The sequence below is a fragment of the Micromesistius poutassou genome (genome assembly GCF_964030765.1).
Source record: "Micromesistius poutassou genome assembly, chromosome: 9".
Classification (NCBI taxonomy): Eukaryota; Metazoa; Chordata; class Actinopteri; order Gadiformes; family Gadidae; genus Micromesistius; species Micromesistius poutassou.
The window spans coordinates 9,920,544-9,934,830 of NC_140279.1; the positions used below are offsets into that span (position 1 = coordinate 9,920,544).

The 14,287-nt window shown below is 56.2% G+C and overlaps 2 protein-coding genes across 2 annotated transcripts; both read left to right on the forward strand.

Moving 5' to 3' along the window:
- Positions 1 to 6: 6 nt before the first annotated feature.
- On the forward strand, positions 7 to 4,997 carry LOC311352802 (actin remodeling regulator NHS-like). Its single transcript, XM_084472611.1, has 3 exons — positions 7 to 2,522; positions 3,077 to 3,239; positions 4,162 to 4,997. The coding sequence occupies exons 1-3, from the start codon at positions 65 to 67 to the stop codon at positions 4,817 to 4,819; spliced, it is 3,279 nt and encodes a 1,092-aa protein (XP_084328737.1). The 5' UTR covers positions 7 to 64; the 3' UTR covers positions 4,820 to 4,997.
- Positions 4,998 to 12,374: 7,377 nt separating this feature from the next.
- On the forward strand, positions 12,375 to 14,015 carry rai2 (retinoic acid induced 2; the record flags this gene model as incomplete). Its single annotated transcript, XM_084472602.1, has 1 exon — positions 12,375 to 14,015. The coding sequence occupies one exon, from the start codon at positions 12,375 to 12,377 to the stop codon at positions 14,013 to 14,015; it is 1,641 nt and encodes a 546-aa protein (XP_084328728.1).
- Positions 14,016 to 14,287: the final 272 nt, after the last annotated feature.

A 14,287-nucleotide genomic window follows, 5' to 3' on the forward strand; every position in this document is an offset into this window, starting at 1 on the left:
CCAGCAGCACACCGCCAGCCCGCAGCACGGATGGCTGGACCGCGCCCACTCCGGCGCCGTCCACATGGGAAGCGGCGAGATGTCGTCCAGCTCCGACACCTTCAGCAGCCCGCTGCACTCGGGGTCCGCCGCGCTGGGGGGCGCCATGGACCCCAAGGACGACCCCCACATGGACCACCAGTCGTCCAGCGGCAACTGGAGCGGCAGCAGCTCCACCTGCCCCTCCCACACCTCCGAGACCCTGCCCCCGGCCGCCTCGCCACAGCTCACAGGCTCCTCCCACTGCAACTCGGAGCTGTCGCTGAACGCCGCCGGCCACGCCCCCGACGAGGCGCTGGACCTCTACCCCCCGGGGCTCCGCCCCCAGCGCACCGGCTCCTTCTCCTCCGCTGCCATGGACATCCTGGAGGAAGCCGCCCTGCTGGGCGCCACCGGTGAGGGCGACTGGGGGTACCCCCACGCCGGCGAGCCCCCCGGAGCGGGGGAGCGGGGCTACACCCCCGAGCCACTGCCCCCCCGGGACTTCAGCCCGGAGCGCAGCCGGGAGGCAGAGGACAGTCTGGGGGCGGAGGGCAGCCTGGGCTGCCCCAGCTTCACCAGCATGGCCACCTGCGAGAGCAGCTTCAGCGACAAGCCGCCGTCGGAGAAGGCGGACGCGGTGTCGCACTACTCGGTGGACACCGAGGGCTACTACACCTCCATGCACTTCGACTGCGGCCTCAAGGAGAGCCGCAGCTTCCCCTACGGCTACGGCTCCGCCTCCGCGTCCGAGTGCGGCACGCCGGACCTGGGGGGCCGCCCGGCCCGCGACCGCCGCTGCCTCTCACTCCGGAAGGCCCGGGCCAAGCCCTCGCCGCCGCAGAGGAGCTCCTCCCTGCGGCAGATCTGCAGCGAGGAGAACGTCTCGGAGCCGAGGGAGCCCAGGGTCTCGTGCGGCCAGCAGCGGCCGGCGTCGTCGTCCAAGGAGAGGAGGCTGAACCCGGAGACCCCCTCCCTGGTGGTGGAGCCCCCCGAGGAGGCCTGGGGTCTGGAGGACGGCGGGGGGCTGCAGGACGCCGGGTCCTACTCGTCCACCGACACGCAGTCCTTCAGGGACGACGGTGCCGTGCAGGCGGACTACGCCGACCTCTGGCTGCTCACCGACCTGAAGACCACCGACACGTACCGCTCGCTGTCCAACTCCAGCACGGCCACTGGCACCACCGTCATCGAGTGCGTCAAGTCCCCGGAGAGCTCGGGCTCCCAGGGCTCCCAGGGCTCCCAGGGCTCCCAGTCCGACTCCAGGGCCACCACGCCCTCCCTGCCCTCGGGGGAGTTCTCCGAGGCCAAGCTGCCGTCTCCGGACCCCCTGGCCGGGCTGGCGTCCCCCTCCAGCGGCTACTCCAGCCAGGCGGAGACCCCCACCTCCGCCTTCCCCGCCGCCTTCCCCACCGCCTTCTTCCCCAGCCCGCTGTCGCCGCCCAGCGCCAAGAGGAAGCCCAAGGTCCCGGAGAGGAAGTCCTCCCTCTCCTCGCTCCAGTTCCGGTCCTCCAGGGACGAGGGGTCCGCCTCTAAGACCACCCTGGAGCTGCCCATCATCCCCCCCTCCAACCTGGACCTCAGCAGCCTGCAGCCCAGCCCGGCCCCGTCGGCGCTGGCCCTCAGGAGCCAGATGCAGCTCCTGAAGCAGAGCCACAGGCAGAGGACGCTGGGCTCGGGCCGCCCCGAGAGGTCCTGTAAGTCGGAGGTGCCCCCCATGCGCCTGATGTCCATCACGCCCACCGTGCTGCACTCCATCCAGCTCCGCTCCTTCAGCAGGGAGCCCGAGAGACCCCGCGCTGAGAAGACCCTGAACCACGGCGCGCCCCGAGACCCCCCCTCCCTGGGCCTCCTCAGCACCCTGACCGGCAGCAAGCCCTCCGAGGTCAGAGGTCATCCCATCTACGCCTCCTTCGTCCCCAGCTCCTTCCAGGAGTCGTACAAACTTCCGCCACTCCCCTCGAAGGAGCCCGCCCCCGGGGGCGTGGCCACAGAGAGGGCGTGTCACAGTGACGTCATCGACAGACACGCCCCGGCAGACGCAGAAGGTCGGACCGCGTTCCAGGGCGGCGAGGCAGACGGCTGCCCCGGGCTGTCGGGTCACCCCGAGGGACAGACGCCCCGAGGGTCTGCCGTGGACCTCCTCTGTCCGGGCTCAGTGGAGGAGATGCCCCCCCCACCAGAGACCCGGCTGGAGGAGGAGGAGGAGGAGGAGGAGCCGCCCTACCTGGGCATGACCAGCCCGGCGCGGGCCTACCGCCAGGAGCACACCGCTGAGACCCAGGAGGCGCCGGGTGAGAGCTGTCCATCAGAGAGCTGTCCATCAGAGAGCTGTCAATCAGAGAGCTGTCCGTCAGAGAGCTGTCCATCAGAGAGCTGTCCGTCAGAGAGCTGTCCGTCAGAGAGCTCCCCTCCCGGCCCGGGACCGGAGGCGGGGCTACAGGACGAGTCGATGGGTTCCTCTTGGAGCTCCTCCCCCGATGCAGAAGACGGCTCCAGTAAAGGTCCGGTAGAACAACTCTCTGTCTCTCGGGGTTCAACTCTTTGAGTGGGCGAGGTCATGATGAAGGACATTTCCGATTACATTCAGGGCGTTTAGCAGACGCTTTTATCCAAAGAGACTCACAATAAGTACGTTTGTCAGAAGAAAGAGAAACAACAATATATCGCGATATGGGGGGGGGTTGGGGTGGGTGGGTGGGTGGGAGGGGGGGGTAGTAGGTGAATGGGGTGATTATGTGTCTCTGACCTCTATGACTGTACTGTTGTGAATCCTAAAGTAAAGAAAAGAAAAGAAAAAGACTTGATCACAAAAAAATATATAGCACCGTCGGTACAGTAAGGACGTTAATAGAACAGAAAGTGCCAAGCGCTGACAATCACTAGGTTAACCCATTCCCTGTATACAACAGAGGTAGCTAGGATAAGACGCTACACCATGATAAGTACTGTTTTTAAGTGCCAGGACATAAAACAATAAGTGTGTAGGAGGGCCCTGATGAGGTGCCCTTCATACGATGAAGACTCTCAGCTCATAAAACCTCTCCTCCTCCCACAGGCTCTTCATCCAGCGGGAACGTGACATCATCACCGAGCGAGGACAGCGTGACGTCGCCCGTGGTGTCATCGCCGAGCGACGAGGCGCGGTCGGGGGACGACAGCGTGTTCCAGTCCCCCTCCAAAACACGGACCACCGAGGACCTGTTCGCCATGATACACAGGTAAGCTGCCCGCCCTGCCCGCACACCGGGGGGCACAGAGTCTACACCCTGCCTGCACCCTTGCCTACACACCGGGAGTCTTGATGAGTCCTGAGTCTTTTGAGGAAGCTTCTGAGCGACTCTGAGGTCCTGACGTCGGCAGGGAGCTCGTTCCACCACCGCGGTGCCAGAGCAGAGAAGAGTTGTGACCGTGATGATGGACCTTTGCTCACTCGCAGCGATGGCGTCCAGGCGTCCAGCTGAGGTAGTTGAGCGAAGCACTGGAGCTGGGTCTGCAACGCAACTTGTGGACTGCTTCTAGCGAGAGGTCAGACCCCCTCCCCGGGGCTGGAGTCCCTGTATCTTAGCGCTAGGATGCACAGGCAGACCCAGACATTGGGGTTGGAACCCAGAACCTTTTGACTGGGAGGCCCTCGAACCACTAGAGAAGTCTATGGAACTGGACCACCCGGCCTCCTGCACGTCTTCCTCCAGGTCCTCCTCTGGTCCTTAGTTAACCCGTCCTGTGGTGGTCGTTAGTTAACCGGTCCTCTGGTGGTCCTTAGTTAACCTGTCCTGTGGTGGTCCTTAGTTAACCCGTCCTCTGGTGGTTGTTAGTTAACCCGTCCTGTGGTGGTCCTTAGTTAACCTGTCCTGTGGTGGTCGTTAGTTAACCGGTCCTGTGATGGTCCTTAGTTAACCCGTCCTCTGGTGGTCGTTAGTTAACTGGTGCTGTGGTGTTCCCTCAGGTCCTCCTCTGGTCGTTAGTTAACCGGTCCTGTGATGGTCCTTAGTTAACCCGTCCTCTGGTGGTCGTTAGTTAACTGGTGCTGTGGTGTTCCCTCAGGTCCTCCTCTGGTCGTTAGTTAACCGGTCCTGTGATGGTCCTTAGTTAACCTGTCCTCTGGTGGTCGTTAACCAGTGCTGTGTGTTCCCTCCCCAGGTCCAAGAGGAAGGTGTTGGGCCGCAGGGACTCCGCTGAGCTGGGGGTCCGGGGCCGGCTGGGGGCCGCCTCCGGGGCCACGTCGCCCGCCCCCGCGTCGACGCCCCCCGGCACCCCGACGCCGCCCCCCACCCAGCCCCCGCCGGCCTCCCCCGCACCCCCACTGCAGAAGGCTCCCAGCCCTATCTACCGCAGCGTGAAGAAGTCGTCCACCTCCAACGAGGAGTTCAAGCTTCTTCTGCTCCGCAAGGGCAGCCGCTCCGACTCCAGCTACCGCATGTCCGCCTCCGAGATCCTCCGCAGCCCGGCCGGGCCCCGGGCCCCCGGGGACCCGCTGGGGGACGACGAGCCCCTCTCCCCCCTGGCCTCCCCCCTCTCCCCCTTCGAGCAGCAGCTCCAGGGGGTGCTGTTCCCCGAGCCGGCCCTCAGCCCGCTGCCCCGGGCCAACGCCGAGGGCTTCTCCCCCAAGGCCTCGCCCTCGGGGCCCCCGGGAGCCCGGGGGGGGGGGCGGCCCCGGGCCCCGCCGCCTGCCACCAGCAGCCGCTACGCCGCCCGCTGCCGCTTCTTTGCGGCACCCATGCAGGCCATCTCGGAGGGCGAGGGCGAGGGCTCGGACGGGAGCCCCCCCGACGACCGGCCCTCTTCGGGGGGCAGCTAGGAGCGGGGATCTTTGACCATTGCTCCCGACCTATCAGCTGTAACGGGTCCCAGGGATGGGAACGAGGAGCGCTCCGCTGGGGTTGAGCCCAACAGGTCATCAGCAGCATCATTCCAGCCCCAGAACCCCTCAGAAGGGCTCTGCTCTCCTGGGGTCATCTCAGGGTGAGGTCAGGAGACCCCCCCCCCCCACCCCCTATAGTCTCATACCCTTGCTGCTTCCCCCCCCTTCCTACAGTCTCAGACCTCCCCGGTGCCCCTCCACTCTGGTCTGTAGGGAACAAATAAATTGCCTTTTTGTGATGGCTAGTGAACCGGTTTATAAAGTGGTAGTGAACGATAGCTTTTTTAAATGACAGTGAGCAACTGTCAAATATTAATGATGAATTAGGGAAATTAAATCTATATTTTAGAGTGTTCCAATTGTCATCAAAACTTAAGAACAAAAACTCTATCAAAGGACCGGTATTCTGTGAATGCCCCACCACCCAGCTACTATGTTATGCAATATGCCAGTTATGCAACGACTTTCTAAAGACATTATTTTTATAACACATCAAATATATAATGAGGGGTAAATTACAGTACGGCGGTTTGAACCTAAAGGTACACTTTGTCAGCTTTAGAACTGTTCTGAATATACAGATACTTTGGGATCTGTACCTCTTTTGTAAATTGTCAAACCCTAAATTGACTTCACAATCTCGATAGAACAGACTGAAGAAAAAGAGCAGAATGCTATCATAAACTTAGCCAATTGTAAGCACAATTTAAACAGCAGAAAAAAGAAGAATATTAGCAGAATGCAAGCAGAACGCTAGCAGAACATTAACAGAATGCTAGCAGAATGTTAGCAGAACGTGAGCAGAACTATAGCATAACTATAGCAGAACTATAGCAGAACGTTAGCAGAACGTTAGCAGAACGTTAGCAGAACGTAAGCAGAATGTTAGCAGAATATTATAAGAACTTTAGCAGAATACTAGCAGAATGTTAGCAGAACGTCGGAGGCTGCAGACTGGAGTTGGGTGAGAGGAGGGAGGGTGGGGTGAGAGGAGGGAGGGTGGGGTGAGAGGAGGGAGAGTGGGGTGAGAGGAGGGAGAGTGGGTGAGAGGAGGGAGAGTGGGTATGTTTTTAAGAGTTTTATTCTGAGTCAGTGTTATAAACGATGTTGATGTCATTTGAAAGTAGTTTGGAGGTCCGCTGTGATTGGTTGACGGTCTGGTCTGAGAGTGGAGGATTTCTATACAAAAAAACGTGATGGATTTGGAATTGAAGTTTATATTTCTTTGTAGCGAATACTCTCAGAAATTGAAATGTTAAAACTATTGACTTGTCTTTCTAATTGGCTGAGAGCTAAACCTAAATATGCAATCTTTTGACGAAGATCAAGATGATATACACATATTTTTAAAACACTATTTTATCAAGAGACTTGATGCGAGAGGACTTAGCAATACAAAGACACTGGTTCTGGTGAAAGGAATACATGCTATTTAAAAGCAATTTATAAGTAATCATAAGCTAAAACACATGACCATTTATGTTATTATACACTATCACCACATGTTCTTAGTAGGAGCTGTTCCCTGGTCACATGACGGTACGAACCCTTGGACCCTGTAGTCCCGCTGTGTTCCTGTGGTTTAAACAGATGTCTAGAACACTGTACACGGTTTACCTAGCAGACGGTTCTCTGAATGTCTGCTAGCTTCACTCCACCTCACAGAACGCTGACGTACTGAATACACACCACACAGGATGAGCAGCATCCTCTGCCTGGTACGGTGACCGGAACCAATACAGGCCCCTGGTACCGGAACCAAGACAGGCCCCTGGTACCAGAACCAATACAGACCCCTGGTACCAGAACCAAGACAGGCCCCTGGTACCGGAACCAAGACAGACCCCTGGTACCGGAACCAATACAGGCCCCTGTTACCAGAACCAATACAGGCCCCTGGTACTGGTAGGGTGTACTGGAACCAATACAGACCCCTGGTACCGGAACCAATACAGGCCCCTGTTACCAGAACCAATACAGGCCCCTGGTACCGGAACCAATACAGGCCCCTGGTACTGGTAGGGTGTACTGGAACCAATACAGGCCCCTGGTACCGGAACCAATACAGGCCCCTGTTACCAGAACCAATACAGGCCCCTGGTACTGGTAGGGTGTACTGGAACCAATACAGGCCCCTGGTACCAGACCCAATACAGGCCCATGGTACCGGAAACAATACAGGCCCCTGGTACTGGAGTTATCTGTACAGCTGTATCTGTAATGGTACAGTTGTATCTGTAATGGCACAGCTGTATCTGTAATGGTACAGATGGTACACAGAGCCAGGCTCCATTCCACTAATCCATGTACTGAGACTTTTTGCACTGATCCAGTGGTTATTGTTGTTGTGAACCTTTATTTTGTCGCTGTTTCTCATTGGGATATTTATCACGCGGTTCCCTGGAGAATATTATTATTTTTATGATTTAGATGAATAATCAGAGTAGATTCTTGAAGTCCTTCGACGTACTGGTTTAGTGTTAGTGTCTTTCGTTGGCGTGGTTTAGAGTTCGGACGACAAACGCTAAAGTTACACTAGATCATCACTTTCGGTACGAGAAAACTGTTTCAGTTGGACGAGACGCTTCAGTTGAATTCACACCACAAGTTTTTCTATTGTTTTTGTACAAACTTGTAAATACATGACTTTTGAAACTGCTGCAAAAGTTGTTGATTTTTTTTTTGTAAGTAATTGTTTTTAAAGTTTACATTGATTTTAAAACTGTATATTTTTGAGCAGTGCTACATGTTGTCCTGTATTTATTTTTAGTAAGCATTCAAGAAATTTCCATGGCAGATTTTATCAAACAATCGACACAAACGGTTGTTTAGAAAATGTATAAAGATGACAATAAATGTGACTGCTTTGAAAAACCAAACTTTGCTTTCTGTAATCGTAATTGTTTCAGTGGGTTTTTTACACGTTTATGTTGGTTTTTAAGAGAGTTCAACAGATATTTGGTCACCAAAGTCTATAAACAAACGAAAAAAGAACAACGTTAAATGGTAAATGGACTTTAATTTATTCAGCGCTTTTCTAACCAGTGGCCACAGAAAGTGCTTTACAATCCTACTGCCTCACATTCACCCATTCATGCACACATTCACACACCGACGGCGGAGTCAGCCACATAGGGTGACAGCCAGCTCGTCAGGAGCAGTCAGGGTGAGGCGTCTTGCTCAGGGACACCTCGACACTCAGCTAGGAGGAGCCAGGGATCGAACTAGCAACCTTCCGGTTACCAGCCAACCCGCTCTACCTCCTGAGCCTCATGCCACCCCACGTTTGCTCGAGTCTTTAACGCTGACGTGTAGTTATAGCGTGCGGCCACTGGGCGGCGCTGTAGGTGAACGAGAGACCAGGACGGGACACGGCGAGGCAGAACACTTGAGTCAAGGCTGGAGAGGGGCATTGAACCCAGACACACGCGTCTTGTTTTGACTGGGAACATTCTGATCTAATCTTTAGTTCTGGTCTGAGGTTTACTTGTACATTACATCCAAATCACTCAACCGTTCAACTCAAAACGAGTACTAGGCCTAATATAACAAAATACTGTATATCAGATCAAAGTCCATATCTGTACACTTACATATATATATTATTGTTCTATATCTATAAACTAACGTGTATGTTATTGTTCTAGATCTATAGTGACTGTATTTTCTTGGCGGGACAGATGATAGTTTGAAGGTCTTTCCTCCCCCTCAGTGTAGATGTTTTTAAGCTTCAAGGACAAAGGTCTCATGTGTTCATCTAATGACGTGTGCTTCTACACATGTTTAACGTGCACAGCTCTTTAATATATATAAACTATATAAATATAGATTATATATAAACCTATTTTACCCTGAATTGTTCCCTTGTTAAACATTTGTTGTCTCTGATGTTCAAAGCATCTTTAGTTCCCCTGAAAGGCATGATATGAAAACACAATGTTATAATAATCATCATTAGTACTATGGATGTGTTATTATAATATATATATATATATATATATACATTATACATATAATAGGCTGTGTTATTATATTATAATAGTAATATATTATAATAGGCAGTGTGTTATAGGCCAGCACACAGTCACCATGCAGACCTCTTCTATGGAGAAACACAATTATTTAACTCATTTAAACATCATTCTGTTTGTCTGAAACCTGATTTCCATCTGTGAATCTAATGCATCTTTCATTGGTGCGCGTGTGTGTGTGTGTGTGTGTGTGTGTGTGTGTGTGCGTGTGTGCTATGGCTGTGCGTGGGTGGGTGTGTGTTTGCCTGCCTGCGTGCGTGCATGTGTGTGCGTATGTGTGTTCATTGGTGCGTGTGTGTGTGTGTGTGTGTGTGTGTGTTTGTGTGTGTGTGATATAGTTATGAAGGAGCCTCCTAGCAGAACAATGTGGGGCCCCTATAGCGAGGCCACAGGCTGGCTGGGGGTGATAGTGCCGCGCCTGGGGCCCCCAGGGCCGTAGAGCCCTCCCCATCGTCTACAGCTGCTCCCCCGACATCACCCCTTCCACTCCTCTCTCCCCCACCCCTCCCCCAGCCAGCCATACAATAACCCCCTCACCCCCTCACTCCACCATCATGACATCCTGTTCACAACCTGATTATTGAGGATTATTCCCACATCAGCCACCACAGCACGTATCACTGCACAAAGGGGATGATTGGATATTTATTATACTCCCGGATCAATAAAGAAGCCTTCTGTCTTGTCTTAATAAATGTAGTCCGTCTTATGAATCGTTCTGCACATCATGATGTTGGTGTGTGTGTGTGTGTGTGTGTGTGTGTGTGTGTGTGTGTGTGTGTGTGTGTGTGTGTGTGTGTGTGAAACAGGCTTAGCCCGCGGGGATCCGATTCACAATCAGAGGTACTTTTAATACATCTTATTGTAAAAGTACACAAGAGTACAGTTATTAGGCTTGGTTCCTCCACAGCCACATAGCAGCAACAATATAAGATAAAGTCAATAAGATAATTAAAAATAAAAATATTTAAAAACTAAAGCAGTGCCAATGTGCATAGTGATAAAGTGTACGTGTAAAGTGTTCTAGCGCTAGTGGTACCATCCACGGGATGCGATCCATGACGGGAAAACGGACGCGGACGGATCAAAGCGCCGCCTGGCTGATCCTGGCTGATTATAAACCGGGAGGGCGGGCCCGTTATCAGTCTAGGGCTGCGCGCGCAGCTCCTGCCTCTGCGCGTCCCCGCCGGGACGTGAACGCGCTCCTCATCAGCCCTCTCCAGGAGCGTCCGGGTGCGTCTGAGGGTTCTGCTTTGACGTGGTGGTTTTTGTCATGAAGGGATTCGAACCTGCGCGTCGGACCGGGAGGTGAGGAACGCTTTGATGTCTTTAATACGGAGAATGTCCGAATTATCCGCGGACATGCGCGTCAGGCACGTCGGTCACACACTCACGCACACACACATGTAGGCTGGTACCGTCATCCTTTCATCACCATCATTAGATACAAACAGACGCGTCAGTCCGTCTGAGGAGGGGGTCTGCATGTGAGCAGGGTGAATGTGGTTCAGATGGAAGTCTGGGGCTTCAGCAGCGTAGAGGTGCTGGTCTACGGCAGGGAGCTGGTCTCGGACCCCCTATCCCCATCATTAGACACAAGCAGACGCGTCGGTGCGTCTGAGGGGGGGTGGGGGGGGGGGTCTCGCGTGTGAGGTCGAATAGATGGCGTTTCAGATCCATGACCCTCCATCTGAACCTCCAGGATTCAAATGGAGGTCTGGGGCAACCAGACCGGGAGACAGGGGGCGGTCTGGTCTACACAGGACCTGGTCTACACAGGAGCTGGTCTACACAGGACCTGGTCCACACAGTCTTTGTGTTGTCATTGTGCGTGTTGTGTTGTATCATGATGTGTTGTATCATGTTGTCTTGTGTCATTGTGTTGTGTTGTGTCATTGTGTTGTGGTGTGTCCTTGTGTTGTGGTGTGTCATTGTGTTGTGTTGTGTCATGTTGTGTTGTGTCATTGTGTTGTGTTGTATCATGTTATGTTGTGTCATTGTGTTGTGTTGTGTCATTCTGTCATACCGGTCCATTGTTTCATCCTCACGGTGTCCTCGTTTCGGCTCCGCTCTCGGTTGGACCCCCACTAAAAAAAGTGGCTAATTGAGTCAGCAGCGGCCGGTCCGCTGGGACCCCCCTCTGGGCCCCGGTCCGCTGGGACCCCTCTCTGGGTCCGGTCCGTTGGGACCCCCCTCTGGGTCCGGTCCGCTGGGACCCCCTTTGGGTCTGGTCCGCTGGGACCCCTCTCTTGGCCCTGATCCGCGTCACGTGAGGCAGCAGCCGACTGGTGAAGGTGGTCTCCTAGAAGACGCCGTGTTGACATGCAAGGGTGGAGAGGGCTCACTGGAGTGGAAGGTTGTCAGGGTGATGACCTTTAGATCCTCCGCATATTCCTCCTCCTCCTCCTCCTTCTCCTCTCCTCTCCCTCTCCCTCTCCCTCCTGCTCCTCCTCCTCCTCCTTGCTTACTGCTCCTATTGTCCCGTGTCTTGCGACCACGTGGTGCTGACGTCTCCGTCCCCTGCTCTGATGTTCTGGAGTTCAGCTCATTGCCTCATGTCTGGTCCTCTCTGAGACCCAGCAGACTCAGCCTGCTGAACCACAACCATCTCCATGGGCCGTGTTGCCATGTTTAATGTCCAGGTTTGATTCAATGTTTAGGAAATTATGAACAAGAAGTACAGTACTATATAGCAACTACGGTAGAGACAACGTTTTAGTTTAGAAGACAGATGGAGGCAGAGAGAGACAGTGAGGGAGGGAAAGAGAGAGAGATATTAGCATAATCAATACTTAACATTCAATAGTCTGAACAATTCCTTGATTGATGATCGATATTGATTGATGACATCTTGGCATTCCTGCTGTCTCTTGCACTTTGTTGCTGTTGGTTGATTGTCCCTCCTATTGGTTGTAGGGAGTGCATGTTCCGTTATTACGTTGAGAGAAACATTTACCTGTACAGGGAACAGTTCACCCCTCCCTGATCAGATGTAGCCCTTTTAGGGGGTCTACTCACACCTCAACAGGTAGGAGGGGCCCTCATTAGGGGTCTACTCACACCTGAACAGGTAGGAGGGGCCCTCATTAAGGGGTCTACTCATACCTGAACAGGTAGGAGGGGCCCTCATTAAGGGGTCTACTCTCACCTGAACAGGTAGGAGTGTATGGGGGGAATGGGTTAACCTAGTGATTGTTGGCACTTGGTTCTATGAACATCCTTACTGTACCAACAGAGATATATTGTTGTTTCTCCTTCTTCAGACAAATGTACTGATTGTAAGTCTCTCAGGGTAAAAGCGTCTGCTGAATGCCCTGAGTGTAAACAATGTTCCATCCCAGCCCTGCGTAACAGCCGCCTGCTCTGTTCCAGATAACACTCTGATGGGAACAGCCTGCGGCCTCTGAGCTCTCCCTCTCACCACTCCAGTGAACCACGATAACCCCGACTCTCCAGTAACCATGGCGAACCCCCAGACCGACGGCGGCGGTGGCAACGGAGAGGAAACAACTGGGAAGGTGGAGGACGCAGACTCCTGGGAGGTCTCCCCCAGCGGGCCGACCAAGGGAGGAGCCCCGCCCGCCCAGGTGGAGACCCCTCCCTCCCCCGCCGCCTCGGCCAGCCAGGGGGGCATGGCCCTCAAGGTGGGGGGGCCCGGGGTCCTGCAGCCCTTCTGCCTGGGGGACGGGCCCCTCATGCTGCCCATCCACCTGCAGATGGCGGGGGCAGCCGGCCCCCCGCTGGGCCAGATGGGGGCGTCGCCCTGCTTCCTGACCAGCCAGGGCCCAGTCTCCCTGCCCCTGGTCCTGGACCAGCAGCTGCTCCAGCACCTGGGCTCCGGCCTGCTGCCCCAGGGCCTCCCACTGCAGGGCCTCCCGCTGCAGAGCAACATGTTGATCCAGAACGCCGCGCTGTCCTTCGGCCTGCCCCCCGCACTCGACCAGAAGCCCTCAGGGGGGGGCCACTTCCAGGACGCCAACGTGCTCTCGCTGCTCCAGAACCCGGCCTTCGCCGCCCTCCTCCAGGACCTCTTCTCGTCCCAGACCACCTCCTCGTCGTTCCAGTCGAGTCCAGGCCAGGCACCGGCCGACTCCTTCGCCAATGCCACCTTCTTTGCCCCTCCCCCTCCTCCGGGGTCGCATCCGTACAGCTCGCCCCTGGCCCCGCTGGTGCCCCCGGCCACGCTGCTGGTCCCGTACCCGGTGGTCATCCCTCTGCCCGTGCCCCTGCCCATCCCGCTCCCCATCCCCGTCCCCTCGGCCGAGGACTCCAAGGGCAGCGTGCCTCGAGCCGTCTGCACGGTGACCCGGGGCACCCAGACCGCCAAAGACCTCCCCTCGCCATCGCCCTCCGACACCGCCGGACCTTCGCCTCTGGCCCGGTCGCTCGCCGCCTCCCCGTCCTCGCCGCCCCCGACCGAGGGAGAGGCACTGGACCTCTCGGTGCGGACCTGCCCCCTCCAGCCCAAGCAGGAGCCCCCGTGTCTGCAGGACGACGTGCTGGACCTGTCGGTGCCCGGGGTGCGGCGCTGCACTCCGCCCCGCGAGGGGGAGCGGCTGTTCACCCTGCGGGCGACACAGGACAGCGGGACCGCCGCCCTGTCACTGGGCGTCCTACGGCCGGTCGAGTGCTCCGGGGGCGTGGACTCCAAGCTGCTGAGTGGCCTGGCGGCGTCGCTGGAGTTCAGCCGCAAACACAAGTGGCTGGTGGAGGGCGGGGCCGGGGGGTCGGGCACCCTGGGGCGGGACGGCGCCCTCGTTGGCACCGCGGGGAAGCTGGAGCTGGTCGGCTCCTCGCAGACCGCCAAGGTGATCGTGTCGGTGAAGGACGCCATCCCCGCCATCCTCTGCGGGAAGATCAAGGGTCTGTCGGGGGTGTCCACCAAGAACTTCTCCATCAAGCGGGACGGCACCCAGGGGGGGGGGCCCACCCTGCAGCAGCTGTGCGGGGCGGCGGCCCGCGCCCAGGGGGAGCAGCAGGACTCGGTGAACAGGAAGCTGACCAAGAACAGAGCCATCAAGCTGAAGAAGGTCAGCGCCCAGGAGATCCACCTCGTGCCGATCAAGAAGCAGCGGCTGGCAGCGTTCCTCCCCAGGAAGTGAGGGGGGAGACGGGGAGACTCGAGGTGAGGAGGGGGAGACTCTGTGTCCCTCCACAGTGAGGAGGGGGAGACTCTGTGTCCCTCAGGGTGAGGAAGGGGAGACTGTGTCACTCCAGGGTGAGGAGGGGGAGACTCTGTGTCCTCCAGGGTGAGGAGGGGGAGACTCTGTGTCCCCCAGGGTGAGGAGGGGGAGACTCTGTGTCCCTCACACTGGCGGGGGGTGCTAGTATCTTCAGGTCTGGAGAGCTCAGCTCCGGTCCTGACACGCAGTCA